Source organism: Paroedura picta, chromosome 2, assembly GCF_049243985.1.
Source record: "Paroedura picta isolate Pp20150507F chromosome 2, Ppicta_v3.0, whole genome shotgun sequence".
In the NCBI taxonomy this organism is placed as follows: Eukaryota; Metazoa; Chordata; class Lepidosauria; order Squamata; family Gekkonidae; genus Paroedura; species Paroedura picta.
Genome location: NC_135370.1, coordinates 47,837,902 through 47,858,934, shown reverse-complemented (window position 1 = coordinate 47,858,934; position 21,033 = coordinate 47,837,902). Strand labels below are relative to the sequence as shown.

Here is a 21,033-nt window from a genome sequence, read left to right as displayed (position 1 = left end):
TGCAGCAATAAACACAGGATTAGTGATCCTTTGGTAGAAAATGCCATCAGGTTACAGCTGACTCATAGCTGTAAGGACTTCTGGCAACAGATGAGTAGAGGTGGATTGCCATTGCTTGCCTCTGCACCACGACCATGGTTTCCCATCCAAGTACCAACCAGGGCCAGCCGTGCCTACCTTCTGAGGCCAGACTAGCCTGTATTTTGCAGAATAAAACTTCCTTTTGAGAGAACAGTACAGTCATACAATATATTTGTAATAATCTGTTTATTTACATATGTACACAATGACAAGCATTATATGGGCACAATAGGAAACATGCAAACTAAACTTATTTTTTTTATTAACTGGGCAACCCCAGTGCCAGTTCTGTACCAGACAAATCTAAAACCTGTGTTCTTTTCAGCTGTTCTTGGATACCCCGCAGATCAATTTTATGCACCTAGCATTTTGCAGCTGACAGGACTATTACAAGGCACTGCGGAAAAAGAGCAGCCAGTGGCCCCATAAGCAAACATCTGCAGGACACCACCCAGTACCATGCCCTATAAAAAGTACAGGGCAGATCTCTTCAGTCTGCACTCTGTACAACAAAGCAGCATGCGTGTAACATTACAGATGTATCCTGTACAAAGTATGCATACACAGGTGATGGTGTATGCTTTTTCCTACATTTAGAAAATATTCACCTGGAAAGCAGCCCTTAGTATACTATGGATAATTGACTTGAGACAGAAAAGGCTAGAATGACCACCCTAATCCTCCAGCTTAGTTACAAAAGAGTGGCAGTACTATCAGTTTTAAATTCCTCAGGTGTACACAGTTTTGTCCAAACACTGCTTTCGGCAAAAATATACACACACTTGAAGAGGCCTTCTGCTTCAAATATAACCCCAAAGAATTGATTGGTAACTTCACACCCTTAGCCCAAAATAAGAGTGACTAAGTGGAAGTTCTATGTTAAGATGTTCCCTAATGCCTCCCTCGGCACTGTTGACTGGCAGGAGGAGAGTCTGCCCATTGCTGCTGCCTTCCAATCCGGGAGACTCCTTTACCAGCTCTCAGGAGTGCTGAAGGTCAGCCAACCAATCCCAGTTGCATAGAGGTGTTTTTTTTTTTGGGGGGGGGGGGAGATATGTTTGAGCACCTCTTGCACATGTACTTCTCCAAAGTTCATTGGGGATCATCAAAGCAAACCTGAAGATTCTTGCCACTGTTTTTTCCCCATCTTCGTGAATGCATTTGCCCCAAACTGAAAAAAAAAACACTATGAAAGTCTATTCATTCTAAAGATCTTACTATACTGTCATACAGACCGTGGTTATGGAACTGTGGCATATGTAAATAGTAAGGATTGAATCTGTTAATGTGAATGCATTTCAATGTGTATTTTGTTAAATCAACTGCACCGCACTTGGTTGTTTTTGTCTCCAAAGAAGAGGGCCAACATAAAAATAGAGCTAGTTTCAAAGGGGTTTGTTGCCCTCTGTCTCCAACTGTAGCTTTCTAGGCTACAGGGCAAACAGAGTTTTGAAGCTTTGCGCTACGTCAGGGGTGCAATGGTTTAGCACAGGGGTAGTCAAACTGCAGCCCTCCAGATGTCCACGGACTACAATTCCCACGAGGCTTGTGGGAATTGTAGTCTGTGGACATCTGGAGGGCCGCAGTTTGACTACCCCTGGTTTAGCAGAATCAATCCCCCAAGTGCCTCTTTGGATTTCAGCCTCTGTACTTAACAGCACTTCCTTGAACGTGACTCCAGCGGACTCTAGACTGCTGTCACCACTGATAATGTGCATGCACTTGAGCAGAATCTATACTTCTAAAATAGATCTAAGGGATTTAGTAGAAACCAGAATATATTGATTATAAATGGCCAATTTTATTTAGTCATCAGACTCCAAGGGCGAAGACAGCTATTGATACTGAGTATGTTCTCATTTTAAAGCACTTTTGGCCAATATATAATGTGATGGTATGACAACGAGCCTATCACGTTTTTGCCCTTCTGACAAGCAAACTGTATGGTCTAATTAAAAACAACCACTTTACTGAGTTACGTAGAAAGGACTTTCAATTTGCCACAGGATAGTTAAGGTATTCATGACAGGGATTGCAAGCACAGAGGTTTAAACTATGAAGCAGCTGGTGTCAAACAAGACCCACTCATGCAGCAGAACTTGTAGAGACCTTTGCCTTTCCCCCTTCAATGCAATATCCTGAACCTGCCTGCCCATCTCTTCTGTCAGACCCCAAGGAGCAGCATATGGCAAAATGAGGGATCTTCAGTGGAAGGAGGAACACTTAGAAATCAATAATCCCTCTCCAAGAAACAAAAGTGCCCTGAAAGGATAGCAATTTCGAAATTATTCTCGTTCAGTTTCCAAACAAATTATAATCCCTTAACACAAGGGAATCCCGTTTTTTCCTATTCTATAGCATGTTGATACCCTCTTCTGACACTTTCTGCAGCATGATGTTCAATGGGGAGGGGGAGAGTTAATTTACACGAATAAATATGGAGTGGGGTCTGGGACTGCCATACAGGTAGGTCAAACTGTTAACTGTGGTTCATCTGGATTAGAGCAATCTGTCCCAAAGTTCCACTTGTATAGCAAAGAACTGGCACTACTTTTCTTTTGACAGCAGCCAGTAGAAAGCCACACCCACTTGAAGCAGAACATTTCAAAAACCATTTGTGCTCCATGGGATGGGAGTCGCCAGTTAAAGAAGCCCCCTGGTTTTTGGCTGCTGTCTCCAACAAAGCAACAATACCCTCCCAAATTAGAATCATTTTAAGTCTACACATTTATTTTCCCTAGATGTTTTAACAGGGTATAAAATTTCTATTCAGACTACATCTGAGGTAGAGAAAAAGGGAGTTCTTTTCTTATTAGCATTACCTTATACATGTCTTAAGACAGAAATATTAACTGTCCCTGTGCAGACCTAAAGTGAAATCTTGTTTAACTGTGTCATGGTTCTTGGCCAACGCCATCAAGAAATCGACTTTTCAGATGTGATGCCCCCCTTTATATTTTATTTGTTTGGTACACTTAAAATGCCAGAATAAAGTATAAAATCTTAATAACCATGTTCAGTCTCTTGTCAAATCATTCCTAGCTGCAAATACTTATAATAATAAAAAATGGTTTTCTAGACTGTCACCACCACCATTGACACAAGAGTAGAATGGAAAGCATTAAATACACAAATGGTGCTAGCAATATCCCTCCGGGTACCACTTTTCACAGCCAGGCTCACAAGCTCAAGAGTACTTTTCACTGAGACCAATATTGTTCTGTTGAATGTAACAGGATCTGAGTGGTTGGAATCCGCACACTCCAATCCACAGGATTGGATTGGTTTGACCAGGGTGCAGAGAGTGCCAAGAGTGTGGACAGAGTCAGTGGTGTTTGCCATTTCACTGTACAGATGCCTATCAACTTTAAACATGAGGTATAATACAAGATGTACAGTACACATACAGGGGAAAAATGTTTTTTTTTTTGCTTCTGTAACACATTTGAATCAGTTTCAATACTGAGAAGTCAATACCTGTGCCACTGATTTTTCTTTACTGATCACTGGAATGAAGTCAACCTTTCCAACTGAGTTAGACTGGAATAATAAAATGTAAAAGTTAAAACACCTCCCTTTCATTCTCATCACACACATTATTTACTAAACAATCTCAAGTGATTTCACTTTTAGAAAAAAGGATCAGGTGCAGCTTCCGGAGTCCGCTCCAGGGGAAGCTTTTGGGAAGCCATGCTTGAACTTCTAAGAGTTTCCCCCTCAGCAGAGGCATCCTTAGTGTGTTAAGTAGCAAATAAAGTTGAAATTTAGTTTTGATTGATAAATAAACGTAAGCCATTAATTTCACGGCTGTCAAGATAACCAAAGATGCAGCACTTTGTTTCTTCCTGTACAACGTCTCTGCAGAGTAAAAATCATCTGATCTTAAGTCTTGACATCATCCATTCAAGTCCTTGGCACAATCTGTAAATGAAACATTAATATATATTATTTTTTTGTACTGACTGTGAGCAATGAGAGAGTTTGCATGCTTCAGTTTCACTCAGGTAACTTTCACATTAATACTTCCTTTTGTAACTAGGAAATATTATATTGATGCCACTGGAATCAATGGGTTTACAGCAGTTTTAAGTAGTCTGAGAAATAATCTATTGATTTGTTGCATGTACAAGATCTGTTCAGAAGCATATCAATAAACCACGACGTCTTACCCTTCTCCAGTTAGAGCACAACACGCCTGGATGTGCCACTGGTGATCCTTAATTGATGTTAGCTTCAGAAACTGGGAAATTTCAGCCACTGTCATGCAGTCTTTAACATCCTGTTTGTTAGCAAAGATGAGCAATCCTGCTTTCTTCAAATCCTGGACCAAACACAAAAGGGTGTTCAATTTGTCTTGTTTTCACTAGTTATGAAACAATCTTGACTTAAAAAAAAATCTGCTTCAGTTTTTAAAGAGGCTCTGTCTAATAATTTAGACAACGACCAGCAAGATATTACATCCATTTTGTACAGCCGCATTTCAGAAGAGTAATACCAGATTAATCCATTAAATAAGATGGCTTTCCAGCAGTTCTTAAAAAGCCAGATTCAGCGGACTATCAAAGAGAAGGAAACACCACTGCTCTGATACAATCACCTAGGCTTCTAGTGCTTGGATCCCATAAAAGATCTATCTGTAGTCCTTGCTGCATACTTGTGCTAAGTGAAAACACTGGTATCCCCACTATCCTTTCTGTGCATGCGAGACCGAGGGCCAAGTATTTCTCCGGTACAATTTTAAAAGCAAATTAAATCAGGTGAACTATTTGCTGCACATTCCATTGCTCCATATGCAGTTACTTGGTTTAAAATCCACTTGAAAGCCCTAAGTATTGCTATAGCAATTCTTCTGGAGCAAGGAGAGATGCACTAAATACATTTTCCTTTTCTCTCATTTATCACTGGGTCCAACCTCCAGGCACATCCTGGCACAATGATCAGCGAGAAGGTGATCTGAATGACCTCCACTAAGAACCCGGAGAGCTGCTGCTAGGCAGAGTAGACCATAAGGCAGGGGTAGTCAAACTGCGGCCCTCCAGATGTCCATGGGCTGCAATTCCCATGAGCCCCTGCCAGCGACTGCTGGCAGTCGCTGGCAGGGGCTCATGGGAATTGCAGCCCATGGACATCTGGAGGGCCGCAGTTTGACTACCCCTGCCATAAGGACTATGATGGGCCAAGGGTTTAATTCAGTATAAGGCAGCACCATGTGTTCAATATACAACTTTTGTAACGAGGCAGGGGTATTAAAAAGTACTTCTCACAACCTAGCTAGGAAGTCTCAAAAATGATCAAGAAGTACTCACCTCATGTGCTAACATTTTGTAAAGTTCTTCTTTCGTTACAGAAACTCTCTCTCTGTCTGTGCTGTCCACGACAACTATAACAAACTACAAGAATTAAAATGGGAAATTAGTTCTCGTATATCCTACATCATATAGAAACAGAATGAATATTCCTGACCCTCCAAGCCCCAGGGCTCTGTAACAACTGGGCCCACGATACAACTAATTAAAACAATGAATTCTTCAGCCAAACCAAAGTTTTTTAAATTCTAGAAAAAATAATATTAGAAAGGGGGCTTCAGAGTTTTGAATAAGTCACACGTTATTGCAGGCCTGAAGCCTGTGGTCTCGTGGCTTCCCAGTTGATGCCTATCACCAGGTCCTCAGATGTAAGAGAAGAACCTGCTTCATGACGTTAATTGTAAAAAACAAGACCAGGCCTCTTGCTGACCCTCTGACACTCTTATGTGACCTTAGCCATATCAATCTAGAGATTCCTTACAGTTAAGATGGGAGAGTTTTGATTTTCAGGGGCAAAATGTTTTAAGCCAACCCCAAAACAACAGTGTAACCTACTATATGTTAGGAATATGCTAGTAAAGAACAAGTTTTGCTATGGTTATCCACCAGAACAGTAATAGTAATAATACATTTTAATGACTATCCTGCCTTTCCCTGGTTGGCTCAGGGCGGCTGACAACCCTATGAGTCAAGAATATTTTTTAATCGAATGATATTATTCAGTTAGTAATTTAGGTAAGCTATAACCTTGTAGACATTGCAAGTTTGCAACCTCATTTATCCACTGAACAGAATATTAAATGTTGTTTATAAGAGTATCTATCCAGCCACTATCTACTTGTGGACTGCCCATTTCATTAGGAAAAACGACATACCTTTTCTTATCCCCAATAGATAAAATGGCTGGATAGCACTCTAAATTTCTATGTGAGATTACCCATAGCCTTAAATTGTATCAAACAGATAATGTTCTTACTTCAGTGTTTGTATAGTATGTATTCCATGAAGAGCGAAGAGACTCTTGGCCTCCAATATCCCACATCAGAAAGCGCGTATTATTAACTACTATTTCCTCCACATTGCTCCCTATAGTTGGAGATGTATGTACCACTTCATTCATAGAACTGCAAAGAGAAAGACATTAAAATAAGAAAAGTGCATTATTTTTCTTTCTCTGCATCCACACAGCCAGTCTTCTTAGTAGGAAAAAGAGACAGAAGTCTAGCGGCTCCCTAAAGACCAACTAAAGCCCATTTCATTGGATGCAACACAGGATACTCGCTATTTTGCATCTGATGGTGGGCTTTAGTTAGTCTTTTAAGATGCCACGAAGCTCCTGTTTATCTCCTCATACTGTACATATTAATGGACAAATATCTGGAAGTATTTACAGTAGGGAGATGGGAGCAACATTGGTTTGTCCATTCAAGTTGCTTCCAAAATAGACAGCATTTAATTTGCAATAATCACACTTCGGCTACCAATGTCAACACAGGCAATCATGAAAAGTGTTATAGACCAGAGCATGACACCAATTTATTTATTTAAAACATGTTCATACTACCTTTCCACCTGAACACGGTTTCCAAGGCAACGAATATAACATTAAAACCTGTAAATTGTAAACTGCCGCAAACCAACCTTTAGAGCAGTGGCCATACAAATCCAATTATAAATAAATAAAAAATCTGAACGGTTACAAATATTTTAAAACATAAAATAATTTTTTAAAAGCCCATAAGCATCCAGCGTCAGAACCAGGGAGAAAGTCTTCACCCATGGGCAGAAGACACTAATCTTTCTTTTCTTGAGCTCCTATGGTCAAGATGATCTTGAGCAATGACTAAAAGATTAATACATTATTTACTAAAGGAAACATGTGAGACAGAAATTTGGCAACCAAGTAGGTTATGTTCAGGCCACTGTCTAGCATCAGATAGGGAATGTTATCACCTTGGAGTTTATTACATGGAAAGCGTCTTAAAAGCAGTGAGATCCAGCAGTTCCTAAAAGTGGTAAGTTTGTGAGACACAGTATTAATTTTACCCTGACGGCAAGGGCAAAGGCCATCTGAATATGGAATATGACAAAATCTTCCCTGTAATACTTCAGATGGGATGGCACTGAGATGAGCTAAAGTAAATGCCCTAACAAGGTGGGGAGCCATTAGGTGTTTCATGTATAATGGCAGAGTCTGAGTTGTTTAAGATGCCGAAGAAATGACTTGAGCAAATTCTGAGAGAGTGAATCACTGTACTGTTGTAAGCCAGCTCCATAAGGCAATGTTGGACAAGCGAAAGGGCCTTTCCTTTACCTGGCAAGAAGACATTTTCAGTTATAAGCTGTTCTATAGTCTAGTGTCTACTGCCTTCATCCATCGAGAATGGATGAATCCATCTTGTTTAGGAAAGAACAGCAGACTTTCAGCTTCCAAAGCAAAAACAATCAACGCTTTCATTAGCTTGAAAGCACTGAGCCATTCTGTAGCTTCCAAACACTTTTGGCCTAGTTGAGCTCTGAGAACTATGTCTGAGACACAATGATGGATTCCCATTATCCTATGTATAAACTGACATAGGGGATGGTCAAAAGATTCTGTGAACACCAAAATCCAGATAGTGACACCATATAGTAACTGGGGTATTATTTTATAGCTAAAAACCTGAATTGCACCAGGGATATATCTTCCTCCCCCTGTAAAGAGGCAGGAGACTGGGTTCCATGTTGAAAGAAAAGGGGGCCACAAATGTAATAAACCCATTCTGAAAGCATTTTTTAGGAAAAGTCATTATCATATTTTCATTAAAGTTTCCATTTGACTCTAAATGGCTTGATGAATAGAAAAATCTAGCAATTCAAATTGTGGGCCTGTATTCCTAGGCACATCTCTATAGCCAACTGTGAAATGTTGGAAGTTGTGCAGAAACACCCTTGTCTATGCTACATTATGGTTGCCTCTGATTATTTATTTATTATATTTATATACAACCCTCCCCGTCTTATGCTTAACCTTCCAAGCAGTTTCAGACCCGGAAGAGGTTTTGGGATCATCAACCATACCCACAATCTGTTAAGCCTCAGATAGTTATGCAACTTTAAGAGCAAAAAGAAAATATGGCCACTTGGGAAAAACACTTTCTTTTCACTGCCAATCAAAGCTATTTTTACTTGGAGGGCCAGTAGGGCTACTTTATTGGAGGATGCCAAGAAAGAGTTTAAGCAAGTGAATTTATAAAATCTGCATATTTCAAAAGCTTCATATTTTATAAAATATCAGCATTGTGAGGTATAGCAAGTTTTAAAAAGGAAAGGCCATTGTTTTCTTTTGATCCTAGCATCTAGAGCAGTAGTCCCCAACCTTTTTATCACCGGGGACCGGTCAACACTTGACAATTTTACTGAGGCCCGGGGGGGGTGGGTAGTGTTTTGCCGAGGGACATTGCCAGCACCCCTGACTTCCCACCGCCCACTGGGGGGCGCTGCCAGCAGCAGCTGCGCAGTGCCACACCTAGGGTGAGCCCCAGCCATGGCAGCCGCCAGACAGCACCAAAGGTGAGCCAGCAGCAGAGTGGCAGAGCAGCCTCTGAGGCAGCATTCAGGGAGGAGGACGAGGAGGAGCCGCAACCCGATATCGACTGATCCACAGACTGGTACCAGTCTCCAGACCGGGAGTTGGGGGCAGCTGGTCTAGAGAATTCAAAATTATAATTTTAACTTAAACACTTCAGAGGAATAGTTGGGAATTCAATGCTTACCTTTAGAATAAAATCTACCTATATTCCAAAGTCTGGTTTCTTCCAGACCAATAAGCTTCTATTAACTTACTTAGCTGGTATTTGTCTTTTACCAATTAATGACACCCTGATTATTTGTCCCCCTTGATTATGTTTGATTTTTACTAGCTGCTTTAATGATTACACAGAAGTCTCATTAAAAGCATTTTGTTTATGATGGAATGAGTCCTATGTTTTTAAATCATGAATATCTCTTTTCCCTGCATACTGTCAGTACAGAGTTTGTCAAATCTTACGTGCCAAGTTGTCATGGTATCTACAAATTTCATTGTGTTGCCTAGTATTTTCAGCAAATATTTTATTATACTGTCTCTTAGCAATTTGCATTGGGAATATGAAGTGTTGGATCCAACCTCTTTTCCCCACTGGTGAAAAAGGGAAGGAAGGGTCACAATTACTATTGTTCAAAAGAGCCACTAAAAGAGCTATGTTTGGGACCATGAAACCTGAATGGACAAAAGCTGGGTGGAACGGAAGAGATGATAAGGAGAGGAAGTAGCAGAGCCAGAGAAAAAGAGCTTGCTGGGTCCAATCCACTGTCTTCATACAGAAGCTGTAAAAGACAAGCATTATTTTCTTTAAATGCTATTTAATTTGTCTTATCATTTTGCAACAAAATGTTTGTTTTCTTGTATGGCATAAAAATAAATGTGCATGAAGTTCTTGTCATGGCTTCCTTGTATGTATGTATATGTATGTATGTACAATGTATGTACAATTCAATGATATTAAGTGATTCAGAAGCTACCTGTGCTTCTTCTAAGCACCCAATGTAGCCCCTACCCAAGATTTCAGGAAAGTAGGCAATCCCTCCTATGACGGGGCTTCTGGTTGACACATGGATCCTGCCTGAAACAGCCACTGCCAGAGGAATGGCTAAGCTGTGACCATCCTTGAGGTATAGGCCACGTGCTAAAGATAAATACAAATGTGGCTGAATGACAATCATGACTGTGGCTCTCTGCAGGTTGCAGACCAAGTATCAATTTCATATCATTCAATAATTGTAGATGAACTCATCTCCTAATCAGTTGCCTTCTATAGTGGCTCCAGTAACAAAATAAAACAAAAAAAATAAAGCTTTTTAATGCAATAATGGACTTAAAAAAGAACTGGGGAGATGTTAGAGGTTAGCTTTTTGTTTTGGTGATCGCCCTATATTTATTTCTAGACTAAAATAGTGCTATCAGAGTTTTAATAAAGTTCTAGGTGGTTTAAATGTTTGGGCTGGCTCCTAGTGCCAACCAAAATTATAAGGCTGTTGAAAGCTCATTTGTGAACGTGACTTCAGGGGTTATTAAACTCATGATACATTGTCGCCTTGCAAAACTTGGCCCAGCAGTGTAGTTAGATGCAACTTTCTAGCTTTATGCTGTTTGCTTATGTATAATTTGATTTGATATTTCAGAATAGGCCTATTTTGTTTGAAGAAGAATTTGTTCTTATATATTGTTTTTCTCTACCAGGAAGAGTCTCAGAGCAGCTTACAGTCGCCTTCCCTTTCCTCTCCCCACAACAGACACCCTATGAGGTAGGTGAGGCTGAGAGAGCCCTGATGTTACTGCTCGGTCAGAACAGTCTAATCCAGGGGTAGTCAAACTGCGGCCCTCCAGATATCTATGGACTACAATTCCCATGAGCCCCTGCCAGCAAATGCTGGCAGGCGCTCATGGGAATTGTAGTCCATGGACATCTGGAGGGCCGCGGTTTGACTACCCCTGGTCTAATCAGTGCTGTGGCTAATCCAAGGTCACCCAGCTGGCTACATGCAGAGGAGGATACCACACAACAACTCTCCAATAGTGCAACTAACCAGTTATTTGCAGCTGTACTGAGGTGAAAAGAACTCCGTAAAGATACTTTACACCCTACTGAAAGATCAAATTGGGTGTATCATCATCTATAGATGCTTAGGTGCAGTGACAGCCATCAGGTTAGAAGGCTTAAAAATATCAATCACTGGTTTTTAGCCATGACGGGATACTTTGGATTATAGAGACAAACACTGAGGGCAGCTTTGACACCTTATATACAAGAACAGAGAGGGATCTGCCTGGCTGCTGGCAAAAACACACTGAAGTATATCTAATTCAGCATTCTAATAAGACAACGCTATTCACATGTTACTTCATACTTACAACTGATAAAGTATAGTCGTTTTCCCTGCATTATCAAGGCCAACAATGATCACTTTGTGCTCTGGAGAGGAAAAAGCCAAGAGGAGATAGTTATGCACATGGTAATTTCACAAACCTTTGTAACCTCTTGTCATCTTTTTCAGCTTTGCTCTTTTATTTACCACACATTTACCTCCCCCCCCAGTAAATTAACACGTTTTTAATTAATTGAATTTTACAAATGCTTGTCTACCTGCTCTTAAAGGGCAAAGCCAAGGAAGATTTACTTTTGTATATTCAAAAGGTACATCCACAGAATTGAGTTCTTCCAAGATCCAAACAGATAGTCCACCAAGGCAGGAATTACAAAGGAGAAACTGGTTTAGAAGTATATCTTCTTAAATAGGCTAGTATTTCGCCTTTATCAGCTATATAACATTAGCAGAAATCATAAATTTTCAGGACAGAACGTTCTTCTCATATCAGATCAAAATCCTACAAAATCCTTCTCAGATCAAAATCCTACAAGGCAGGCAATAAACTATCAAATTAAGTAAAATTAACATGCTTTAAAAACTTCAGCAGTAATATTATGGCAACAATACTATCATTATTGTCTTTACATATGTTAGTTTTCTTCATAGTTGTTGAAAATGTGTTTACATTGTAAACAAACCATTCACCATCCTGGCAAACAGCAAATTTGACAGCAAATGGGGGACTGCAGCAAAGAAATTAAAGGACGCTTGCTCCTAGGGAGGAAAGCTATGGCAAATCTATGGCAAAGCTATGGCAAAGCAGAGACTATGGCAAATCTAGATAGCATCCTAAAAAGCAGAGACCCTGTCAACAAAAGCGCGTCTAGTCAAAAAATTGAGGTTTTTGAACTCCGGTGCCGGAGAAGACTCTTGCAAGTCCCTTGGACTGCAAGGCGAACAAACCGGTCAGTCCTAGAGGAGATCAGCCCTGACTGCTCCTTAGAAGGCCAAATCCTGAAGATGAAACTTTGGCCACCTCATGAGAAGGAAGGACTACCTGGAGAAGAGCCTAATGGTGGGAGCAATTGAGGGCAAAAAAGAAGGGGACGACAGAGAATGAGGTGGCTGGATGGAGTCACTGAAGCAGTCGGTGCAAACTTAAATGGACTCCGGGGAATGGTAGAGGACAGGAAGGCCTGGAGGATCATTGTCCATGGGGTCATGATGGGTTGGACACGACTTTGCACCTAACAACAACAACAACGCCTTGCACAAGAACAGTTCTTTTAAATATTTACATATTTCTCTGGTTGACACCAAAATAATTCAGTTATGGGAATAAGTGTTTCGAAACCAATTAACTTTGGACCTATCTCATGACTACATATAATTGATAGCACCATGATAGCAAGTCTACCATTGTATAGTAGTGAGCAATACTAGATAGACTAGACTGTTATGCTCCATGGTCATGAAAGCAGTCAGACTGCTTTTTTCTGACTTGTAAGCACTTTTTGGCAAACTAGCATAACAGACTCAGCAAATCTTTACAGGATCCAATTGCTGTTTCTTAAAACAGACATCCAACCCTGTGTACCTTTTACTACAGGTCTTATAATTATTTTTCATCTGCATATTTTTAATTTCATAAAATAACCTTTCAAAAAGAAGCCAAAAATAAAAATTAAGACCCTATGCTTGCAACAATTCTTGAGCAGATTCACAATGACATCTAGCTGTGTGGAAAGTATGCTGGGGATACAGCCAGTGTTTATTTTAACATTAGAGGCAAAGCCTCAGGAATACATCAGACTCTAGAATTCACACGTGCACTGTCACCTTCTTGAGGCCTAGCTGCATGGCAAAAGCTTCTGCCCACCCCTGGACTCTTGAGGCCCCATCTCCAAACCACAAGGAATATTCCTAACCCAAGGGTCACCAACCTCCAGCTGTGGCCTGGAAATCTTCTAAAATTGGACTATAGAGATCAGCTCCCCATGGGAAAATGGCTGTTTTGGAGGGGGGACTCTAAAACAACAACTTATTTTCAGGCTCCTGGAGATGAAAGGGTTTGCTTGGGGGGGGGGACTCTGTGGCAGAGAGGTTGCAGGATGGGAGAAGTTGGCACCTGGGGATTTTCTGGAATTGCAGATCCTTTCCAGGCAACAGAGATCAGTTCCCCTGGAGAAAGGCCCTGGCTTCGGATCCCATGGAGTTGCAGGGATGCCATGCTCCAGGTGGGAAACAAAGAGAAATGTTGGGTGGCAGTAATTGCTAATAATAAGCATGAAATAATTCATAAACTTGTCACAGTTTCTTCCCTCAATGAAAATATTTAATTGGCAGCAAAATTTGCTTAAAGAACTGAAAACACCTTTCAGTGAGTACGCTCTGTAGTTCAATTCAGTGTCAGCATAAATCAAAACACGGTTGTATCAAACATGAGAACAGTGGTTGGCAAAAAACGTAGAAGATTTATCAATTATTGCCTCTATGACAGCTTTTCTCAACTTTTTTTTACCATCGAGAAACTCCTGAAACATTCTTCAGGCTTCAAAAAAACCTCAGAAGTGGGATCTCCAGGTCACAGCTGTAGGCTAGCATCCCCACCACTAATCAAGGGTGCCAGCCTTCAAGTGGGACCTGGAGAACCCCCAGAATGGAAGCTGCTCTCTAGGCTGCAGCAATCAGGTCCCCTGGAGGAAAGAGCTGCTTGGGATGGGGAAGGGCTGTGTGGCACACCCCGCTACACAGAGGGCGGGGGGGGGGGGAGGAGAGACAAACAACCCAGAAGACAAACCCATTCCTTCCTTCTCAAAGAGCAAACCTTACTAATCACACAATCACCACTTCCTGTAGGAAATATCTGAGCGTCTCCCACCTTGGATTGCTCTGAGCAGCTATTTGCCAGAAGGTTGAAACTTAAAAGGAAACTAATCCTGGAACAGCTTCCTCCTGATTGGGGCTAAACTATCCTGGCTGAGGGCCATGACTTACTCATGAGTAAACATTCCCAGGGTAGAGGCTTTCACAGGCTGTCGGCATGCAATTTGACCTGATTGGCCCTCATTGGCAGAGAGAAAGTACACAGAAGACACAAGGTATTCCTTTCTTCTGAAATTGCAAACCTTATTGACCACAATTACCTCTCCATGTAGGAAATACCTGATTGTCTCCCTCTTTGGATTGCTCTGAGAAGCGATTGGCCAGAAGGTCCAAATTTGGAGGACAAGAATCCCATAACAGTCAATGAGCAAGTCAAAAAAAGACTTATATCAACCTCCTGCAACAGCTTATTCTACCTGTGCATTAGCTACATTTTTCAAGCAATGGTAATTTGTACAGCTTGGTGTAGTGGATAAGAGCAGCAGCTTCTAATGTGGTGAGCTGGATTTGATTCCCTGCTCCTCCATGTGCTGGGTGACCTTGGGCTAGTCACAGCCTGTTAGAAACTGTTCTCACGGAGCAGTTTCTCCCAGAGCTCTTTCAGCCTCACCTACCTCACAGGGTGTCTCTTGTGGGGAGAAGACTAATATAAGCCACTCTATGACTACTTTCGTCAGCAAAAAGCAGGGTATAACAACCAACTCTTCTTCTATTGGGAAGTTGCTACTGGAAGCTCTCTACTGGAGAGCCACATGTCCCCACGGTGCTTCTGTGCCCCCACTACAGTTTCCCCTTCTTCCATGCCATTGGTCTCACATTTGCTGTGATGGTCTTGGAAAGACTGCAGCAAGACCAAGGTGGTATCCATACAGAACGGGAAAGTCTATATCTTCCCTGTCCCTCTCGCATCAGCATTATTTTCCATGCTGCAATTGCCTGTGATGGCTACCCCTAAAGCATTCCTCCCTTCGCAGATAGCAAATTTCACATGACTTACTCATTCCTGGCTGAGGTTGTAAGTCGTTAATGATGCCTTGAAATATATGAGTTGAGAGCTATATGTGACCATTAGTAACATTCTGTTATTTTCTCTTCTGGGCTTTTTTAGCAACAGGTTATTTCTGGGTACCATTCTGGCTTTGTTAACCTATTGACTTCATCAGGTGGTTATTTCACTTTCAAAATGTTTGCTTAGATCCCTCAGGCAAGAATCTCTATCTGTAGGACTGGAGCAGAGGTAGACAACAGATCCTTCAGGATGTTTAGGATGGTAGGTCGACTCAAGTAGATATGTTTCTCGGCCAGTAGGTAACCAGTACAAGATGGTGCCTCAGTGTCCATTGTATATATTTTTTACAGTAATGCCCAGGAAATATATTCCTTGCATGGACTGGTTCATTGCCTGGTTGATGGTCGGGTGAAATTCAGGGAATATGTCCAGGGCTTCTTTATCATGTGTCCAGATAAAGAGAGTATGATTAGTATATTGCAGGTACACAAGAGGTGTGAGTGGGTAGGAGTTCAGGAAGGAGAGTTGTTTTTTATACTGGCTTTTCACTACCCAAACAGGTCTCAAAGCAGCTTACAATTGCCTTCCCTTCCTTTCCTCACAACAGACACCCTGTGAGGTAGTTGGGGCTGAGAGAGTTGGGACAGAACTGCTCTGTGAGAACAGCTCTAATAGGACTGACTAGCCCAAGGTCACCCAGTTGGTTGCATATAGAGAAGCAGGGAATCAAACCTCTCTTAACCACTACACCAAGCTGGAAGCTTTGTTCTAAGTCAAACATAAAGATGTTTGCATACTATGAGGCTTTCAGCAAACTTTTTCTGACACTGACTCATATATTTTATTTATTCATTAAATTTATATCCTATCATTCACGGTAAGCTGCCTTGTGGTGGGTTACATTTTTAAAAATCCCACATAAAACTCATAGCTCCCCATTAAAACCCCCATTAGAACAATTACACCGACTCAATTCCTACTAAGAAACGCTTTGCAGTTGCCATGGATCACAGAAACTGCAGACCATTTGGTTATACGTTTTAAAATACATTAAGGTCCTAAGAGTGCAGCCTAACATAAATGTCTCCCAAGAACAAATCTATAGATTTGTTTCACCGGGGGGGGGGGGGATGCTATGCTCTATGTTAGCGATCCCCAACCTGTGGGCCGCGGACCACATGTGGTCCTTAGACTAATTGGAGGTGGGCCCCAAAGGACGCCTTCTCCCTCCCCCCTCCCCGGCCCTTTACTTCATCCCCCCAGCCCTTTACAACACACTTCATTGTTGTGGCATGTCTGTGTCTTATTTTGAAGGGATGTTTAAACATTACCATAGCAATCAGAGAGCATTAGGGCAGTGGTTGAGAGTTGAGGAGTAAACTACCCCCCCAGCAGGCCTCAGTAAAAGGTGTTGAGTGGTCCCCGGTGATAAAAAGGTTGGGGACCATTGCTCTATGTTATCCGTCACCACCAAAAACACTTGTGAGAAGCAGGGAAACTGCAGCACATTAATATTCTACACTCAAAACTGAACCAGAAAAGTTTAATTTTGTTTGTGCACAAGGTGCAAGTTTACTTTATCCCTCTTTTTTGTACACAAATTATATATGCACGTAGCTTTCAAAGTGGAGGATGGCTGATAACAAACAGCTTCCTCTCCATATGCCTAGGTCACAATAACTTAAAGAAAAGCTTTCTGCTTTAGTGCAAGATAATGTGTTGTCCCTGCACTGGCACACTGATAGAATGGAACTCTTACCTGCCTAAATTCTCCACACACCAGTATCATCTCAGCTCTCGTTACAGATTTTTCCATTATTGATAGGGCAGAAACAAGAGAGCTACATTTTCATCTCTCAGACCTGGTTTCAAATGGCACTTGCTCTGACAACAGCACTTAAACTGCATGAGCAAGTTATAGGCCCTCATCTGAGCTCACAAAAAATGAGAACACAGACAGACTTGAAAAATGTCAATTTTTGCAGCTTTGACCAATAAAATATGCCATTGCCTTCAGGCATTTTTTCAGCCAAAGAACTTCCACCTGTTCCGTAAGATTCTTTAATGACAAATGAGACTGAAAGACCTAAGGTCTAAGTTGATAGAGTATACAAAACAGGTTGGATCTGACCTAGATCGCCATGGGTGCAATGAATAAGGAAGGTTTCTATCCCTCCATCCTCTCGACCAGCAGGAAACCTCTGGTTCCACCCTACTGGTCCTGCGTAGTAGCATTTTGAGACATCAAGTTGGGTAATGGGCAAAAACCATCCACCTTCCTTGCACCTACAGAAGTCTCAATGGAATCCAACCCATTATTTTAAAAGATATTAATACAAACACAACTAACTTCAGTTCTAGAACAATACCCAAAACACCTTTCCAAAGCACACTTTTCACATGAATATACTAGCTGAGTTCAGTTTCACACTATGTACCCAAATTACCAGCACTTGAGCCTATTACCTGTCATTCTTATAAGAACTTTTAACATCCAGTGGACATGCAAGGGACCATCACTTGAATACAGATGTTGGTTGGTGACTGAAAAATGTTTCACAAACATTTTATGTACATATAGTTTAAAATGTGTTAGGTCCTTGGTTGCTAGGCTATACTTAACAAATGTGTGACCTATAAAAAAGGTCACTCCCTGCTGTTTTTATTGTTTCTAATATTTTTATATATCTGAACTCCATAAATAAAAGTAAATATATTTACATCATCGTATAAAGTTGCAGCTTTCTCAACCTGTTTAGGCCCTCAATATCCTTAGCTCCACATCGAAGACAAAACCAAAAGACTAAAACTGACACTGACATGCCCAAGTTTATCTAGTGCAGGGGTAGTCAAACTGCGGCCCTCCAGATGTCCAGGGACTACAATTCCCAGGAGCCCCTGCCAACATTCGCTGGCAGGGGCTCCTGGGAATTGTAGTCCATGGACATCTGGAGGGCTGCAGTTTGACTTCCCCTGATCTAGTGAGTCTGCAGCCCAGAGATGCTCAAGACAGTAACAACTGACTGTTAATCTACTCTCTCCATATCTGTACTCTGATTATTCTTGTTTCATTGTCTGCAGATGTGTGCATGCACACAAATGCTCATATACCTAGAATAAAACTTTGTTGGTCTTAAAGGCGCCGCTGGACTCAACTTTTCTTCTGCTACTTCAGACCAACAGGCTGCACGCCTGAACCAAGCAATAACACTCACTCACGAAAAGTACCTTCTCAGCCCACCACAATGTTCCTTTACTTCCCATCTACCCCAAGTCCCTCCCCGGCGGGGACCCATGCTAGCTTACGACACTCTCCCTTTCTCCATTTTAACCTCACAACCACTTTATGAGGTATTTTAAGGTGGTCACCCAGGAAGTCTCCCTCTCACAGCGAGGATCTGAACCCAGCCCTTGAACCAGTACCCAGCAATGGCCCCGTCCCCACCTCCACACAAAGCCCGCGAGGAAGGGGCTGCCCTGAACGCCTCCTCCCTCCCTCCCTGCCTGTCCCCTCGCCAGAGAACTAACTGCCCAGCCTGCCCTGAAGTGGTGGGGAGGCAGCAAGCCCTTCGACTCCCGGCGCCCGCCCGGACACAGTGCCCGCAGCCGGACCGCGGTCTGGCCCACAAGACGGACAATATGTGTAATCGACGGCACAGGCTGTTTCCACGGCCGCCCGGGGCCCAACAGGAAGGGCGGGATAAAAACCAAGGGCCATTAGGGCTATGGGCGAGCGGGCAGCCCAGCCCCTGCGGTTCCCAGCCCAGCAGCTGCCCGCCTTACCCTGGTGGTTGAACAGCCTCCATATCCGCGTGAAGAGGATTCCCATGCTCGGGCGGCGGGAGCTGAGGCTGCCTCGGGGCAGCGCCGCGCTCTTCCCAGCCTCGGGGTGCTCCCGCCCGGGCTTCGCCCAGGGCGGCTCAGTCTCGGGCCCAGCCCGCCGCCACAGCCCAGCTGCCGGCAGGGAGGAGGCGGCGCGGGAGACGCAGGCCGCGCGCCCCGGAGGCGGCGGCGACGGCGACTGATGCGGTCGTTCCCCGCGACGCTGCCGCACGCCCCTCTCTGCCGCTCACGGACATTGCCGCCGCAGGCCTTCCGCCACTTTGGGGGCGCCCGCCACGCCTCGCTTTTCTAGGCCTCGGCGCTTTGAGGAAAAGCCGAGCGGCTGCGGAAGGAGGGGAATGAGCCCCTTCGGACACCGTCCGAGAGGAAGCCAGGCAGCACGCACGCGCCTCTTCCTCCGCCGCCACTCCAACAGCAATTTCGAGTCCTGATCAAGCGGAACGCACTGGGCGGGGCCTAGGGGGAGGAACCTGACCCTTTCCTGTCGTTAGGATTGGACGCTGATTTGCATGCATCGCCCCGCCCGCTGTTCGGCATCCCGGAGCGCAGAAACCGGGGGAGGGGGGAGTGCTTGTGTCACGTGATTCAACTCGTGCGCTGGCTGCTTCTTCGCTTCAGCCTTTCGGGCCATTCAGTGGGGAACCTTAAAGCAGCAGTTTGATTGCAAAAGATTTTCAGAAACAGATTAGAACAGGAGATGGTTGAGTTATACGTTAGCAGTACGATGAAACCTCCAGGGCTTAACAGAGATATCAGGTGTTTTCTTTTAATCTCACCGCACGTTCAGCTCTCCCATCTGAACAAAGTTTGAGACCAGTGGCACCTTTAAGACCAACGAAGTGGAGGGGAGGTAAGGTTGTTGGCCTTAAAGGTGCCACTGGACCTTCAGGCCAACAAGACTACCCACCTGACTCAATTGTCACACCTGTTTGTAAACTTGATTATGCTGTTTTGCAAATATCTTAATCCAATCTTGTTGCTCAGTTATTTATGCATCTTCACTCCAGTTAGCCCTTCCTGGCAACACCCTCCCCAGTATCTACCTATATGTAATGGTTGATGACTTCAGTTTCAATGTCTCTGAAGAAGTCTGCATGCCCCTGAAGGCTTCTATCTCAAATTAAACTTTGTCGGTCTTAAAGGTGCCACTGGACTAAAAAAATATTCTGCCACTTTAGATCAACAGGGCTAACCCCCCTATATGCCCCACTCTTGTTATTTTGGTTCTATGAAGAAGAGTTGGTTTTTTACCCTGTTTTTTACTAACTGAAACGAGTCCCAAAGTGGCTGCCCTTTCTCTCCCCGCAACAGGCAATCTGAGGCTGAAAGAGCTCTGAGAGAACTGTGAGTGGCCCAAGGTCGCCCGGATGCCAGCATGTGGAGGAATGGGGAATCATACCCAGCTCTCCATATTAGACAATGCCATTCTTAACCATGCTGGCTCTCAAAGACAGGGCAATGTTAGTCAAAGAAAGGCACGGCAACCCTGGAATGAAAGCTTTAAGCTTTCCATGTCCATCTTGAGGCAGAATTTCTCTAATATCTAACTTCTTTTAAAACGTTTCTATTAGATTTTGAAAGGTCAGTGGACATTGCTAAGGAGTGTGTAGAGAGACATTATTTCCTAAGAGGAGGGGAACTGAAAAGAGGGAAGTCCATCAGGAAATCACTTTTGGTGATTTCCAGAGGGCTGTGCACTCAGCTGCCCTCATGAGTCCTCCTGAGTGAAGGGTGAAGGGTAATTTCCAGTAAACGTTCCCTTTGTTACTTGAAGGGTAGCCAGCCAGTGGGGTAGACAAAACAGTCATGTAGCAGGTTAAAGACATAAAACACTGACAGAAGCTTTTGTGAACCAGAGCCCAGGATAGCAGACTAGCAGAAAAGGAAACATACAATGGGTGCTAGCCTTCTCCCCCCCTCCCTCCCCGGCCAGCCTGCTGAGGCCACAACAGGGCTGCTCAGGAGGGGAGTGAGGGCTGGTGGGGGTTACAGGATGATTTTGACAGGCTGGAAAACTAT

General features: G+C 43.1%; 1 protein-coding gene across 1 annotated transcript; it reads right to left on the bottom strand.

Moving 5' to 3' along the window:
- Positions 1 to 250: 250 nt before the first annotated feature.
- On the bottom strand, positions 251 to 19,438 carry ARL5A (ARF like GTPase 5A). The gene is made up of 6 exons (XM_077320040.1): positions 18,955 to 19,438; positions 11,320 to 11,380; positions 6,364 to 6,511; positions 5,388 to 5,471; positions 4,251 to 4,402; positions 251 to 4,002 (listed from the first exon to the last, which is right to left on the bottom strand). Exons 1-6 carry the CDS (start codon positions 18,998 to 19,000, stop codon positions 3,954 to 3,956), a joined length of 540 nt encoding a protein of 179 aa, XP_077176155.1. The 5' UTR covers positions 19,001 to 19,438; the 3' UTR covers positions 251 to 3,953.
- Positions 19,439 to 21,033: the final 1,595 nt, after the last annotated feature.